Source organism: Thamnophis sirtalis, unplaced genomic scaffold (genome assembly GCF_051295495.1).
Source record: "Thamnophis sirtalis isolate CommonGarterSnake01/CBP01778 unplaced genomic scaffold, rThaSir2_p1.2 scaffold_5, whole genome shotgun sequence".
Classification (NCBI taxonomy): domain Eukaryota; kingdom Metazoa; phylum Chordata; class Lepidosauria; order Squamata; family Natricidae; genus Thamnophis; species Thamnophis sirtalis.
In genome coordinates this window covers 68594754-68612408 of record NW_028261385.1, presented here as the reverse complement: position 1 = coordinate 68612408, position 17655 = coordinate 68594754, and the positions used below count along the sequence as shown (strand labels likewise).

Genomic DNA, 17655 nt, shown 5'->3' with positions numbered 1-17655 from the left:
TGATGCCCAGTATTGGACAAATCTTTCTGACGAATTGAAACATAATCCAAATTTGTGAGCTGCATTCCATGTGCAGCATTTTTCAGCTGTGCACCATAAACAACATCTTCTCATACCAAGAAAGAATGTATCCATGTGATTATTCCCGCTATTAAATTATTATGATTGGTCACATTGTCAGCTGGTTTATAAACTGGATTTGGCTCCCCCCCCCCACCTATCAAGTCCTTCTCAAGGGATAGCAGATACTGTTGTTTGGTGGTGTTGAAGGTATTATCCAGTGGTGAAATTCAATTTTTTTTTTTACTACAGGTTCTGTGTGCGTGGCTTGGTGGGCATGACAGGGAAAGGATACTTCAAAATCCCCATTCCCTCCCCACAAAAATCTTCAAAATCTTCATTTCCGCCCCACTCTGGGCCAGTCAGAGGTGGTATTTGCCAGTTCTCCAAACTACTCAAAATTTCCGCTAACTTTTCTCCAGAACCAGTCAGAACCTGCTGAATTTCACCCCGGTATCATCCCAGAATATAAGCAATTCCAAGTAAAGCTGCCTTTGCAGTTGACTGATGGTGATTTTGTCAATGCCAATGGACTCCAAGTAGTTCTTCAGCTATTTTGGAATTGCACCAAAGCACCTATTACTATTGCCACTAATTTTCCTTTCTTTTGCCACAATTTTACTTCTATTTGCAGGTCTTTATATTTTTGTAATTTCTCCAAATTTTTCTCTTCGCTTCTGATATCTCCCAGTATTGCAATCTCCACTATTCAAACTTTTTTTGTCTTTGTTACCAACAAGAAAGTCTAAAGTGTAACACTCTTGTTAAGTCTAGAGTATTGTGTGGCAGATGCTGTATGTTTTTGCTTGAAACATGTTCTATACCAGGGAAGTCAAACTTGCATCATCACGGCATCGTCATGTGACGTATCATGCCTTCCCCCCCCCTTTGCTAACCAGGTGTGGGAATGGGCAGCGCGAATTTGACACCCCTGTTCTATACTAACACTTAAATAAGCTAACTTCTTTTGAAAGCCGCTTTTCCAGGAAATATTTGTAATACCACATTCATTTGCAATTTTCAGCAAATAACCATACTTTTCTGTTTTGTTGGTGGTTTGTGGCTTTAACTTAACCAGAAATTTAGTACTAAATGAACTCTTTATTTCATAGGAGAATATATTGATTTTCTTGGTCACTGCCAGTTCTGTGACATTTCCTGTTCTAAATGCATAGGACCAACTTTGAAGGACTGCATTGGTTGTACATATGCAAAGTAAGCCATTCTCATTAAATAATTTCTATCCATGTAGGAGTTACAATACCATCAATTTGCTATTTTGCGAACTGATGTAAAACAAGTATTATCTGAGTTTATAATCCCTAACTGATTGGAATGAATCATTTTATGTTGCCCCTACTGCATATGCCCTGTACTTCTCATACTGAAAGGAGTGAAATATCTTGTTTCTTAATATATATATGAGAAAAAAGGGATATTGAAAAACCTGAGGAAATTCAGAATCTATATTTACACTGGTGCACGTCTCTGCAAGTTGATTAAAAAAAGAATTTTGGAATACACAGTAATAAATCATTCCATCCCTTGCATGCCAATTTTTTCCTCTGAATCCCTAGCATTGTCAATGGAAATTTGGAAGAACTCTAGACCTTAACATAATGGTATTACAAAATTTCCTGCAGAAAAATCTGTCTCACAATTTGGATTCCACTGTCAGACAGAGCCCAAGTTCAGAATCGGAACTGAGTTACAATAAGGATCTAAGTAAAACAGTAATAAGTTATATGAACCTTCCGTAAAACATATAAATACAAACAGGACTTTCATATAAAAAAATTGATTGTATCTTATTGATTTGTATACAGTGAAAGGTTTTGAATTAATTTCCTATGAAGGTGGAATTGACTTTGTTTGCTGAATGAGATAAGAACAATATAATGGAAATAAAGTATGCAGGAGGATAAATAAATGTTTAGTAAAGGGCTCATCATAGAACAAGGAGTAAAGGAGGATGTGTGATGTCCCCTGGGTTATTAATGGATAAATAGATAAGAAATATCCATGGTGATATTGGAGAATGTTGTAAACCTGAATGATTTTCACAAATGTAAATGATTTCCCAATTCACAAGCATCAGTGTAACATATGACATGAAAATATAAGGACCATGGTGTGAGCATAAAAACATAAAAAATAAACAATAGCTCAACATAAATTAAAAATGGCTTGACATAATACATTACAGCGTCTGATCTAACCACTTATGCTCCCTAAGTCTGGAAAGAGAAAATAATCCTCACCTCTTGGGGAAACAATATCAAGGAGCTTTATAAAAGGTTTGAGAAATTAGTCAGATCAATTTGAAGTTCAAAGTTTAGCTTGTTGCGTGTCGTAAATAGTTTTCAAACTGAAAATAGAGCAAAGTACAAAGAATATGTGGAATATAATTGAATATGGAAGCCGGTCTCCAGATAGGTTTAAGTTTATTCTTTAAAAGGAAATTATTCTTCAGCTACTTAATTCTAATGTTATGTTCCTCACTTTTCTTTTGCAGTAGAGTTTTGGATGACGGGCGCTGCGTTGTTCAATGCCCTCGAGGGAAATTTGAATTTAACAAGCAGTGTCATTCTTGCCATGAGTCCTGTACGGAATGCAGTGGAAATGAACCTAATGAATGTACTAGCTGTGCTAAAGGTAAGGCATTCTCTTTTTTCCTCCCATTTATTTTCTGCTAATTGTACTGCAACGTCTAGAGAATGAAATAACCGTAGGATTTTGCTGCAACAGTGGGAATTTATTTATATTGTGTGGTTGGAATCTAATGTTCTTCTACTCATTAACATGAGGTAGAAAGAATTCTTCTAACCTGTTTCATCCTCTCTCCAGTTTGAACACCCAAATAATCCTCCAGAGTATATTTAATAGAGGAGGGTATGCAAAAGAATTTAGGAAAAAAAGAAAATTCCAACATGTGAATAGACTCATATAACATTAGCTTCCAAGTGGTCTGGGTGAAATTTACTTGATCTCTTCTTTCCACATCCTAAAAGCCAAATACCGTAGTACTAAATCTCAGCTATTCGGTACTGACTATCAGCAGAATGTCCATTGTTCCAAAGATAATAAGCAATCCCATCTTTTTAAAGACCAGTGTCAGAAACAAACCATCATGGCCACCAGTTAGGAGACAGAATGGGGCCAAGTCTTTTATTTCCTCCAGTCTTTTAGAAATAGCTGGGTGGAAGGGCAATAAAGCCTAAGGCAGCCATTTAATTGTACTTTAATTATTAACAGTTGCTATGGCTGAAAAAAGGCATTTCTTTTCAGATTGACATAGAAAGTTCTGAATCAAATTACATAAACTGTGATTTTATGTTCAAGGATTAGGAATGAGAACAGGGGAAAAAACCTGCATGCTATTTCTTTGATCACCATTCCATATTATGCATGTAACAACTTTATCTTATTTAAAGAGTGTCTGACAGAAATCATGCATGCAGAAGTAAAAGGAAGGAAGGAAGTGTAAGGTTCCAGCAGTTTCCCCAAGCCACTAAAATGCCAAAGAGAATAAGACTCGAGACAAGGCTTGCAAAAATGTCAGCTTTTATTTATGGCTATAGCAAAAGCTGAGTGACAAAACTATGTCCAAAACATACAAAACAAATGCATGTAAGGAATAGCAATACCCTGCAAGAGTGGCTCAGAGTATTATATACATTTTTGGCAGATAGAAACAAAGTTTATCCCATCAGAGACAAAGATTCGTTACCAATGTGATCTTTAAAGTGTTCTTTTGTTCAAGCTTCTGTCTCTTTCCACCTTATCTATAGAGGATTCCTATAGCCTTGTGTAGTGGGTGGCAGCCCCCCTTAGCCAAGGTGGCACAGTGGTTAAATGCAGCACTGCAGGCTACTGCTAGATCAGCAGGTCAGCGGTTCAAATCTCACCGGCTCAGGGTTGACTCAGCCTTCCATCCTTCCGAGGTGGGTAAAATGAGGACCCAGATTGTTGGGGGCAATATGCTGACTCTCTGTAAACCGCTTAGAGAGGCCTGAAAGGCCTATGAAGCGGTATATAAGTCCACTGCTATTGCTATTGCTATTAGCTATTTCGGCAGAATGTTTTAAGGATTTATGAGCCAAGAAAACTCCCTAGTTTGGTTCCTTTATCTATGTGCTATTCCCGTGTAACAATTTCTTCTATGTTTTCAAGAATGTCCCTAGCTTTGAAGCCAAGAATAGAAGCAAGACGTAGCAGTGAGATAACATTTGCAGTAATGCCATCCAGTATTAAGGTTACAATTTGCTAGGCTAGAAAATAACTAATTTATGACAGTATACAATAATATAACCAGAAGCCAATATTGATTCATATACTCCTTCAGAAGGGAAGGGAGGAAGGAAGGGAGAAAGGAAGCGAGGGAGCGAGGGAGGGAGAGAGGAAGGAAGGAAGGAAGGAAGGAAGGAAGGAAGGAAGGAAGGAAGGAAGGAAGGAAGGAAGGAAGGATCATTCCGTGATAATTGTTACTGTTTTCTGAGAGCTGTCCTCACGATGGCGATGCAATTTATCAGGTTTCACCAATTCCTGATGCAAAGTATCTGAAATGTAAGCAAAAAGGAAGATAACAATGAATGATTGGCCTGAAAATTACAGATAACAAAGAGGTGATTCCCACTAAGTTAGATATGGGTTACTCTGTAGTGTTTACAGTCTTTTGAACTGTTCTCTTACTATGTCATCACAGGATGTTTTCAGACTCCTTCCAGCACAATCCTGGGTCTTTAAAACAATGCTTCTGGGTGTTTTGTTAAGTTTAATCTGGCTTTTCCTCTTCCAGATAAGAAAGGCCACATGCGTTTCCTCTACCTGGGAGAATGCAGGAAGAGCTGTCCCTTGGGCTTCTATCCTTCTGAGGTGGACACTACGTGCGCCCCCTGCTTTGAGCACTGTCAAGAATGCCTGAATCAAACCAGCTGTGAGAGGTGCTTAGAGGGATACTCTCTCATTAATAACAGCTGCCAAGAACACAAATGCAAAAAAGGTACAGCTGCTTACAATGCAATGTGAGAAGTTTTATATCAAATATTTATTCTTTATATTTTTTTCTATCTTCCCTTAAAACATTAACAGAATCCATAATGATCTGAGAAATCAGCGTCTCCACTAGAAACTAAATTAATCAAGTAAAAATAGCAAATGGGGAAATATTTTTCCCAAACTTCCTCAAACCTCTCAATAGCTTACGTGGAACTAATCCAAATATCAAAGGATAAGGCCTGCAAACACAAATAGAGTTAATTAAATTAAGTTTCTCAGAGGAGCTGCATGTTCTCAAGAAAATACACACACAAACACACACGCGCACACACACACACACACACACACACACACCCCTCAAATGTCACCCTAGAATCAGCACTAGACACTTCCACATCCTGGACAAACCCCTTCTATAAAAAATTGCCACTGTAACCCATATCTCCACAGCTGCCTCTCAAGGCAAACTGCTTGCTTTTGGGAAGAAATATTTCTTCTTTCTCACAGCTGCCTGGATCTCATTTTTATTTATTCTTGTGCAAACCCGGTTCAAGTTGGAACCCCAAATCATTCTTCTGATGGCAACCTTCCCTTTCCTCATCTCAATGAACCTGGAATATTTCAGAGCATCAAAACATACTTACGCCTCACTTATGAGAGCAACTCTTGCTTTACAAGACAGCTCTCTGAAGCACTAAAGGGGGTTCAGAGCATGTGGCAAGCATATATAGCAGAGGTGGTATTCAGCAGGTTCTGAGCAGTTCTGGAGAACTGGTAGTGGAAATTTTGAGTAGTTCAGACAACCGGTAAATACCACCTCTGACTGGCCTCATCCCCATCTATTCTCTGCCTCCCGAGTTCCAGCTGATCTGGATGAAATGGGGATTTTGCAGTAACCTTCCCCTGGAGTGGGGAGGGAATGGAGATTTTACAGTATCCTTCCCCTGCCACACCCACCAAGCCACATCCACAGAACTAGTAGTAAAAAAAATTGAATCCCACCAATATATAGAGTCCTTCGGGATTGGGCGGCATATAAATATATTTAATAAATAAATAAAAATAAATAAAATAAATAGCATTTCAGAAACAGGATCAAACGTCTGTGCTGAAATCTGAGGAAGCAATGCAACTAGGAGTTGTTGCCATGTGCTCCAAAGCAGTTTATAAAATTTTGAATCCAAAGTGTGGTGCTCCTTTTGTGTGTGTTGTGTGCGTGCATTCGCATGTGCCTTTTCTGAAGAAAATGAAGCTCTGATTCCATTGTCCATCCAGGGGAAATCAAAGGTCTCAATTCGGAAGATTGCATTCCTTGCCCTGAAGGCTGCCTCAACTGCAACTCGGGTATGTTGCATTTTAAAAATTTGGTTCACTCCTTTTTCTTTCTGTCTATTTAGGGTGGTATTATCTCAGCAAATTTTTTTAGTGGGGGGGGGGGAAATCTGAGGGATTGCTTTAGTGGAGGGGTGGGGAACCATGGCCCTTTGACCATCGGTGAACTTCAACTCCCAGAATTCCTGAGACAGCATGGCTGAGGAATTCTGGAACGTGAAGTTCACAGATCGTCAAAGGGCCATGGGGGAATCCCAATACTCTTGGGATTCTCCTGTTAAACAGTACAGAAAGGGAAGTTATTAAATCCATGAAGAGTAATTCTATTTTGTTCTTGATGTTTTTAAAATCTTGGGCTCTGCCTACTTCCTGAGTATAACGGCAATATCTCTGTGAAGACCAGTGGGGTTTTTCAGAGAAAAATCTTGAACTAAATGCTGTGAGTCTGTTCCACTACAGCCTTCCAGAACAGCTGTTTTAAATTAATCAAAATCCTTCAAACTATTTGATTGCAGATAATTTACATCACGAATTTTGTCTTCCTTAGTTATGTTTGCACTTTTTCTATGTTTTAAAACATTAAAGAAGATATATTACATTGCAGCGAACAATTATAAATTCTACTGCAGGACAAGCTGAATGTTTGATGTTTTACTATCTTAAAATATATTAGTGGTATATTTGTTTCCATGACAAAAAAGAATACTCCCCATGCTTCATATGTTTTGTATTAGTTTTAATAGTTGTCAGCTAAATAATGCTTAGAGGAAAGAAGAGATTAAATGTTTAAACTTGGATGGTTGGCAACACAGCTTTTAGTCGAATTGCAGTATGATTACTGGAGGTTCTCAAGTTATGACTGGTTGCTTAGTGACCATTTGAAGTTCTGAAGGATCGACCTGGGGAGAACTTATGATTCAGATTTGAAGTTGGCAATGGGTTGCATTAACAACCATTTGCAGTGTTCCCCAGTCATCTGGCCACATTTTACAAAGTCACATGACCACATTTTACAAAGGTTGTGCCAAAACGCAGCATTTATTTCTGGTTTTTGACAAAACTGCACCCATAAGGAATCATTAGTTTGCCTAACAACCATGGCATTCACTTAATTACCACTGCAAAAAAGATCATAAACTCAGGTTGGTTGTGCGATTGACAAATTTTACTACCGTTATGAGTTACAGTGGTGATGGGCAGGTTCCACTGTACTCATAACTCATAACTCAGGGGCTGCCTATATTTCAGATCCCTATTGAATGTCTTTCTTAATTACACCTAAGTTGATCTCTATACACTAACCTTTAAAAGACATGCTGAAGTTTAACTAATTCTTTAGTTTAATTACTTTTGTTCTCAGAAATCTTGGCAAAAATATATTGGTGGGAGCTAGGACTTTAGGATTAAATCAGATCAAGTTGACCCAGAAAAATCACAGTGTTTAATGGTCAGAGGTACTCTTTGATTTATTAAATACTGATACTACACAGAAAAAATTCCAGATGGGAGATTCACAAAAATATCTCCAGCTACAATTGCTGGTTCCTGAAAGATAAAATGTCGGTGGCAAGGCAGAGGATCCAGGATGCAGCTTAGCTGGTTCAAAAGAGAAATTCTCAGGCTGAAGCAGGCCTAAAAGTTGATTTAATAAAGTCAAACACCATATGGTAGATTATTATTGACCTGTTTCTAATAGTCTTCTAAAAGATGAGTTGAATGTTGAAAGCTGTACTGGGAGGCAAAAATAGAATTGAAGGGGAGGAAAACCAGAGGCCAAAATCTGGGTGCTGGGAAATGCTGGTTTTACTCAGGAACATGATATTTTTGAATGAAAGTCATAGCATGTGGAAAGCAATGTTTATTCTTTCGCTGATGATATTGTTTCCTCCCTCTCCCTCTCCCTCTCCCCCCCCTCTGTGTGTGTGTGTGTGTGTGTGTGTGTGTGTGTGTGTGTGTGTGTGTGTGTGCCAATTACATTGCTCTTTTCTTTGGCCAAAGAAGACAGAATTCTGTTTTTGTATGATTCAGAATTGTCTGCAGAGTGCTGTGAAACATTCAAAATGGCATCCATGATAGTTGTCTATTTTGTGAGCCATTGAAATCCAATTATAGTAGAGCCAATTGGGCCTACAAGGTGAATCACCCATTCACAAAAGAGCAGTAACCCAATACCACAGATTGTTTTTAATGAGAAAGCTTGTTAGATACTGAAAAGAAAATTTGATTTTAAGATTCTTGAAAGGAGGTCGTGGTGATAAAAATAAGGGCATGTCCTCTTTTGGCCAGGCATCCGATAACCCTCACCTTGCCTGACCTTGAAAGTGCTAAGCAAGATCCAATAACTGCATTTAGGATTTGGATGGGAAACCATCAGATGCCAAAGCTGTTCACTAGATTGAGAAGTAAAAAGCTTTTTAATCATCACTATGAGATGGGCTGTATAAATAGTTTTAAGTCAATCAATCTTCAGGAGTAAAGTCTGATTTGAGGACACCTTTGTATTTTTATGGTGCTTTAAGTTTTTTTAAAATATTACTGTTCAGGAATAACTTTTCAAAGCAATAAGTCTAGCAGTGACATTTGAAAACAATGATAAATCTTCTTAATTTCTTTCAAGAAAATGACATGATACAAATCTAATTATTATTATGCATCATCATTTCCCTTACTTAACTTTGAAAAGAAAGGGAAATATCTGATATTCTAGAAGCATTTTACACTAATTTTGGTAAAATCTTAAACCGGGATCATCACTATTGATTTGTTTGGATTCAAGAAGTTCAAGTGGCTTTAATATGATTCCCATCCACTGCAGTTCCCATGAGATAGCATATAAATCTTGCAATGTGTGATAATATCATTTTGATTTTAATGATGAGATGACGACGACGACGACGATGATGATGATGATGATGATGATGATGATGATGATGATGATGATAACAGAAGTATTCATTTTGTGTTTGAATCCAAAGCCTACATGGTCCTAATTTGGTTTGAGAAAGTATTTGATTCTCATTCTCATTACTTATTTATTCCAGGTAACCCAGAAACCTGTACATCATGTATCCATAATTATTATATGTAAGTTTATCATTCTTATTTCTTTCTTTATTTGTGATTCATTTTCTTTTCTAAATGAAAGCAGGGCTTTCCATTACAGCAGATGGAGCTAGGCCAGCTTTCCCCAACTGAATGTCCTTCAGACATGTTAACAGATTTTGGAGATGTCAGAGCTAAACTCCCGCACATCAGGAAGGCGCCACTTGGGGAAGGCTGTTCAAGTGCCTATAAATGGTTTTTGAATATTTAAGCACAGAAAAGAGATTCTGTTGTAACTCATAGGAAAATGTTTCTGTTGCATGTGTTTATTTACTCATTCCTTTTATATAACTGCCTGTCTCATGTATGTGACTCTAGGTCAGGGGTGTCAAACTCAATTTAATTGAGGGCCGCATTTGGGGTTGTATGTGACCTTGGGGTGGGGGTGGGGACATGGCCGGGGGCATGGCCAGCTCAACATCACTCATGTCGGCGATACCCATGATGGCCAAGTGCTAATGCAGGACTTTCCTCAGACCTTCCCTCCCTCTCATTATAATCTTTTTTTCCTTCCTACCTTCCTTCCTTTCTTCCTTCTATGCATCCATTCCTCCATCCTCTCTTCTTTTTCCTTTCCTCTTCATTCTCCTTTCTTTTTCCTTCCCCCCTTTCCTTATTTTTCCTTGCTTGCTTTCTTCCCATCTTTTTCTTTTCTCTTTCCCATTTTCCTTTCCTGTCACTTCTTGGATGCTCCAATGCAAAAAAAGGGAAACATTTCTCTTTTTCTTTGGTTTTGCTTTTAGTTTGTTTTGCTAGCCCTCTGTCAGTGCAAACGGAGCCTGGAGAGCTGTGTGCATCCCCCCCCCCCCCCGGCCCTGTTTTTAATGACACCTCCTGCAGCCCTCTACCAGCAAAAAAGGCTCCCCCAGGCTTTCTGCAACCCTTGGCCAGCTAAAACAGAGCTCAGGGAGGCTGCATGCAGTCCTCCTAAGCTCTGTTTTCACTGGCAGAGGCACCCTGGGCCAGTCCTTTGCTGTTTCCAGGATGGTCTTGCGAGCCAGATCTAAGCACCCCGTGGATCCGATCCAGCCTTGAGTTTGAACCCCTTCTCTAGGTGATTCACTTAAGGGCCATTTAATGCTAACTCCCAAGTAAATTGATTATGGTTGTGGTTATCAGATCATGATATGAATAAGGTTTATTTTGAATACAGGTAGTCATCTCTTAGTGAGCATGCATTTAGCAACCATTCAAAGTTACGATAGCCCTGAAAAATAATGCTGCAACCATCCCCGTGTCCTCAGGGTCATCTGATTGCAAACTATTGTGCATTTATGATGGGTGTAGCATCCCATGGTCCCATGACTGCCATTTGCAACCTTCACAGCCAGCTTCTCATAAGCAAAGTCAATGGGGAAGCCAAGAGGAAGTTGGAAGCCATGCTCATGAGATATTAGTCTTAACGACAGCAGGTTAATCGCTTCACAACTGCAGCCAGAATCAATGTCATAAATTGGTATGGTCAAATGACATTGTGCTTAATAACCGTGTCATTTAGCAATTTAGAACTGCTCATCTCTATTGCATTCAGTAAGTGAGGACTACCTGTATACTCAGTTGGGGGTTTTTTTGTTTAGTGTTCTTTATATTCCTTTCTATTTAGCATTATCAACTTCTTCCATTTTTGCCAATTGAAGAATGCCAGTAACAAATAACTATTTTCTCCCCCCTTCACTTTTGTTTTTGGGTAGGTACAATCAGCAGTGTTATAGAACATGTCCTCAAACTACTGTCCCAGATGACAATTCTCCCATATGCATTGAGTGTCAACCCAATTGTCAAAGCTGTGACAGATATCAATGTTATTGGTGTGAAGAAGGTTTTTTCCTTCTAGGTAAGTGAAACAGCCAGACCTGCATGCAAAAATGCCCAGGAACATAAAGGCCTTTCATTGAGAGTTAATATCCATGATTTGATACTGATGACAGAATAGGATCTGTCTATTTGGGCAGACAATGGATGACATCAAAAAACGAGAAAATAAGGACCCCAGTTCAAATTTCTTGAATATAGGTTGTGAACACAATCAGTGTAACAAATAGAAAATCAAAGGCGTGAGATGTTTAATTATTTCATTTGTTATTACAGACACCAGACACAATCAAATTAGAAGTTGTAAGGACCACATATGCTAAAACATGTCAAAGTCTAAAATCAAATCGCTATTACCTATCTTAAAGCACACTAAAATGAAATTCTAGTTACCATCAAGGGAATGCTTAGTGATGCTTATGTAATCAAATATAAGCCCATTTATCTTTGATTCTCATGAAGGCAGCAAACCCAGACAATTAACAGTCTGGAAGATAATATGGATTTGGTAAATTCCCCAGAGTGCTGGATGTTATCTCTGAGAAAATCTTTGTAGCTGCAGCACAAAATTTGGCTCACATTGTATAACAGGCCAGAAGTCTAACACAATAAGTAAAATGCTTATCTCATTTTCTGTACTTAGTCCTTTAGGAGAGGAGAATTTGGTGTGGCATGTTGACCTCCATAAAAGATGGTAATAAAACATTATCCATGATCCCAATTGCTTCAGTTCAAAATTCATTTCTTTAATTAAATACTTGAATAAAGGTTCACAAATATGGTACTTCAGTGTGCTACATAGAAAAATGTAAGAATAACTGAGTAGTATTTCTTCAACTTTTCATGGAGTCATTTGATCCTAGACTTTTCATGATGCATCTAAATAAATTCAACTAATGCAAACACATCTTCTTATTAAGAAATTCAGAAATGCATGAAGACCTAGCTTTTTTTTTTAACCAGACATAAGAGGAGAATAATCAAGCCTATCCTATTTGTGAATGATGGTTTGGTGAACCACTTTATGTGAGTTGGTTGGAACAGAATTTTAATTCCGGTTAATCACCAAGAGACACACTTGTGAGATGGATGGCCATATAAAACTTATATAAATAAAATAAATAAATAATCCTCCAAATGAGTGATTATATATGTAAAAAATAATATGAATTATATCACAAGAAAAGCAGGATGAACATGAATAATTTTAGTCAGAATATCTAGCAACTCATAGGGACGTTTTGAAATATCACATACACACACACAGACACCCCTCTGAGAAGATTCCTTCACTGCATGTTATTTTAAAAATGCTGATGTATGGGGTAATGGTTAAGATGGTGACTAAATTTGGGAGACCCAGGTTTTCAGTCACCTTCAGTCATGGAAACTCTCTCAGCCCAATCTACTTCACATGCCAATTTAAGTTCTTGTATCAAAGGTGAGAATTAAATCAAATCCATAAATAAGCACATCTTTAAATTGTTGGTATAGGAGCACCCAACTTCCAAATTAGGAATATGGAACTTGGCCAGCAAATATTGTGCACATCTAGCATATCCAGAGTATTTCCAAGACTAGCATCCATTGGAAGTGCAGGAAAAGGCAAAACTCCTCTTGTGATCCAATTGGGTCCCTACGTAATTTCTATACATAACATGTTTTAAATATATTCCTTTTTTGAAGTAAGACAACAACAGAACCATTTGTATGCAAACAAGCTTGGAGTCCTATTTGGGAAGCTCCCTTTTATTGTTACCTTAAGAACTGCATGCCTCAATATCTGTTCATTTCTATTTGATTGTGAACTGTTGTTCTCTTAGTACAGATTCTTACCAAAGAAATCAAATTTTGTACTGAGCACTCAGATCAATATGTTCTGAAACATAATAAACCAACCACTTCAGGGTTATTGGTATTTTTAATTACTTTCATATAAAGCATATCTGAAAACTGATATTGCTTAAAATATAAGCAATTACATAAGCAATATCTTTTCTTTTAAAGATATTTCACCAATGGAAGTAAAGTTTCAGATTACTTACAAAGAAAAGAATCTATATTCAGTTCTGAGCTGCTTTAGAAGAATCTTGTAGTATCCAATTAGAATGTGGTCTCAAAAATGCCCATGAAGTGTGGGGGAGCAGGTGTCAAAAAAGGGAAGATGGAAGCTGTGCTAGCATGACCAAGGCTCCATGCCTTCTTTTTGCATGTATTATGTCACATGTAAATAAGAGTCAGGCCTTCAAAGGTGAACTTGTGCCTACAATTTCACTTTATGGATCTGCTCCATATGGATAACTCACCTTTATCCAAAGAAAGAGTACACTAATAGAATCGTGCAAACAGTAGGTTTCTTCTAATACCCTAGGATACTTCCATTTGTGCGGGATTCAAATATCCTCTCATCTTTCAGTGCTGCATAATCACTTAATTCATTCAATGCCATGTTTATCAACCTGGCAATTCTAGGAGTTGAAGAGTACCTCTCTTAAAGTAGCCAAGGCTGAGAAACACTGATTTAATACAGCAGAGAGTTACATTGGCAGCTCTAATTATCCGTCTGTACTTGAAGTCCATTTTTGAGAAAGCTACGGGCACGTCCTCTAAAAGAGGCTAGGTAGCCAGTAATTCATTTCAGAATTATATGCATTTGTTATAGTGTTAGTGATTGGTGCAACTCTAATTCCCATTATCCATCGTCAATACCTGATAAGGTATTTTGGATTGTCAGATTTCCCCAATAGTGGCACGATTATGTGACTATGTGTTTATGCTTCAGGTGGGACATGTGTGAGAGATTGTGGAGCTGGCTTTTACAAAGACAAAATTACAGAAGAGTGTGAACCATGCTACAGGACATGCAAAACATGCAGAGGGGTCAACTACAATGAATGTACAAGCTGCCAAGGAAATTTACAGCTGCTGCATGGGAAGTGTGTAAATTCCCAACACAAGGGAAAGCATGGGAAATTTTGGAACGGTGAGCTGTTTTCGTTTTGCTGCATTGCTTTCACTGTTAGCACTAGGAACTCTTCAAAGAGGAAGGAATCTGCTCTTTAGCAAACGCTCAAAGCAAATTGGGCTTATAGAAGAAGAAATGATGTTATTGGCAGACTTGGAAATGGAGTTATGACTGACATTTGACCGGAACCTGATATGGGGCTGCTTGACTTGCAATACCCCACAGTTTGTCAGGTGCAAAGACCAGGTCCATATGTGAAGATTCTCATATGATATTTTTATTAAAAGCCTAAACAGAGGAATCTTCTCAACTAACTACCTGGTTTGAGTTAGATAGGGATCAAGGGCACCCAAGCGGGCTGGACTTAATTCTTTTGTGGCTATGTAGGGATTCTAGGATAATTCCCCTTTTCACTTCACCCCCAGGTTCATCCTTTCTTCTACACAGTTAAACTCTCAGGGGTCTTGTGCCCAGTAAAAATGGTGGGCGGGCTGGTCAAGAAACTTCTCTGAGAAGGGACAATTTTGTCAGGATGCCCAAAACCAAGAGTAAATTCTTTATTTACACTCATAGTATTATTGACAAATGCACAGTTTTAGACTAGTATGAGCAAGATATTTTTACCCAAAATTTCATCTATTGTTTACTGTAATATGTTTACTAGCAATGTACTCAGTCGTACCCAATGTGAAGAAGACATCAAGACTAGGCCACATGGTTATTGTTCGTCCTGTTTTACTGATAGAGAAGCTGAAGCTGCACTCCTCAGACGATTTGGGCTCCGCATTCCTGAAGGGCCGCTTCTTCCCTTATGTCCTGTCGCGATCCTTGCGGTCGGCTGAGATCGATCCCTTCTCGGTGTCCTCCAGGCATCAAATTGAGATGGAAAGAGCACTTAAAGAGGCATTCTTGGAGAATGCCCAGGTGCTGCCGAAGGCTTTTCCCTTCAAGGCTCACCAAAATCCAAGCCTGAGCGTTATCCGGAAGCGATGTAAGACTAAAACAAATCTTTTTTTTCTAAATATTGCTATCCAAAATGGGAAGGACAGGACTTCATTTTTCACTATGTAAGATAAGGTGGGCCTTCCCTAAGAACCCCAATATGGAAGTTAATATGTGGGTGAGGAGAATAATCCAGTATTTAATTTGACAGTCATCCTGGTGCTAAACTTATTTGGTATGAAGTAATAGTCATCAGTCCAAGGAGTAGCAATTCCTATGGCCAAGAATCGTTACCTCAGGATCCTGGCACAATGCAGCATTCAAACTAATGAAACAGTACTTAAACAGTGTTTCACTTCTCCTATTTTGATACTTATTTAATTAAATGTAAGCACACATGGCCTGCCTGCATTAGGACAACAAGCAGATTTAGTACAGGTGGTCCTCAACTTACAACCACTCATATTGTGAATGTGTGAAGTTACAAGGGCACTGAAAAGGTGTCTTTGACCTCACACATGCAACCATCACAGTCCCATGATCAAAACTCAAGTGTTCGTCAGCCAGCATGTATTTACAACCATTGCGGTATCCCCAGGACATGTGATCACCGTTTGTGAGCTCCCCAGCCAGCTTCCTCCCCAGCAAAGTCAATGGGGGAAGCCAGATTCACTTAATGACCATGTGATTCACTTAACAATTGCAATGTTCCATTTAACAACCACTACAAAAAGGCATAAAATTGGGTGCGACTTATTTAACAGACAACTTGCTTAGCAATGGAAATTCTGGTCCCAATTGTGGTCATAAGTCAAGGACTACTTGTATTTTCCCCTAATAATTTGGCATTCTGTATGTTTATATATGGGGACAGGGGGGAAATGTCTGAATGAATATCTCAAAGCAAGCATGGATTTTTAAAAATACCATTGAGTGCTTACAATTAATGCAAAGCATTTTCTTCAACCCAGCTCCAATAGCCCAAAAAGCAAAAGTTTTATTCCTAAATAATTGAGCTAGAAAAAGATATTAGAATTCCATTTCCTTCTGAGAAGGAGGAGGATCTCCTTATCCAGATTGGGTTACAGGTACTCTGATGAAGTAAATAAAATCAGGAAATTGGAACAGGGGAACCCTCAATTTGCCTGTCATCTTTTTTACACCAAACAGAAGTACTGTTCATTTGATTTGCCTCTTGAGGGACAAACAGATGCTGGAGAAATGTTTCCTTTCTAAAGGCCATTTCTTCCCCCCTGCCTAAACATGGCACAAATATATCCTGGCAGCTTTTAAAAAAAAAATGTTGTTCCATGCTTTGCTCTAATGATGTTAAGTAGGCTCTTTCCATCCAGGAATCTCAAGGTGAGTTCACCTTTAGGGTTTCTCCCACTTCTTAGAGGGAAGTCAGGTTATTGGCAATCATGGGCCACACAGGTGAAGGAAAGATACAGCAATGGGAACAACGACTTCCATGCTAATATAGTTTTCTTCTAACCAAGGATGGTGGGACCATATCATCTCAGCAATGTGAAAGAGCCTCAGGTGTTCATAGGGCATGGTCCAAAAAGCCAAGATGGCAGTCACAATGGTATGCTCAAAGTTCTGCCTGTTTTAACATAAACTGCATGCCTGGTGCAAATAAATATGAGTGGAAGTTCCATTGTTGCCACCATCTTGATTTCATGGACCATGTCCTGTAGACACATCTGGATAATCCCAAGAAACAAAAATCCTCTGTAGTAATCCTTCCGTTTCAACAAACCGAAATGGCTGTGGTGGTGGCAGATTTTAGGAGAAGGTATTAATACACTATGTTGATTTCAATAAAAAAATACAGGCTTTCTTTTTAAAAAGTGATAAATTGGGAGACTTTTCCAATGTGATTTTTAGCAATGACAGATTAATTAGTCCAAATTTACTCCTGATTGTATGAAAGTGTCCCTAACTCAATCCATAATGATTTTACATTCTGCAAAATATTTAGGTTTTCCTAAATATGCCACTGAGCCATGCTCAGTGTAATCCTGGCCATGTGGCACACAAATATTGATTGTTCTCTTTCTTGTGCCCAAACGATGGAGATGGTGCCTTAGGAGGATGGTTAGAAAGGTATTTCACTGAGAATTCAACTGTTATCTGCAGTCTCAAAATATTACCAATCCAGAGGTGGTATTCAGAAGGTTCTGACCAGTTCTGGAGAAACGGTAGCGGATATTTTGAGAAGTTCGGAGAACAGGTAACTACCACCTGTGACTGGCCCTGCCCCCATCTATTCTCTGCCTCCGGAGTCCCAGCTGATCAGGAGGGAATGGGGATTTTGTAGTAACCTTCCCCTGGAGTGGGTAGGGAATGCAGAATTTACAGTATTCCTTCCCTGCCACGCTCACCAAGCCATGTCACACCCACCAGGCCATGTCCACAGAACTGGTAGTAAAAAAATTTGA

At 38.7% G+C, this 17655-nt stretch overlaps 1 protein-coding gene across 1 annotated transcript in view; it reads left to right on the top strand.

The window, feature by feature from the left end:
* Positions 1-2410: 2410 nt before the first annotated feature.
* Positions 2411-17655, top strand: part of LOC106538314 (proprotein convertase subtilisin/kexin type 5) — a 41689-nt gene continuing 26444 nt past the window's right edge. The window contains exons 1-7 of the mRNA XM_087715978.1: positions 2411-2715; positions 4859-5062; positions 6334-6402; positions 9432-9474; positions 11184-11326; positions 14087-14287; positions 15015-15260. Of these exons, the coding sequence (XP_087572104.1) occupies positions 2475-2715; positions 4859-5062; positions 6334-6402; positions 9432-9474; positions 11184-11326; positions 14087-14287; positions 15015-15260 (1147 nt within the window). The 5' untranslated portion in view covers positions 2411-2474. The remainder of the gene's footprint in view (positions 2716-4858; positions 5063-6333; positions 6403-9431; positions 9475-11183; positions 11327-14086; positions 14288-15014; positions 15261-17655) is intronic.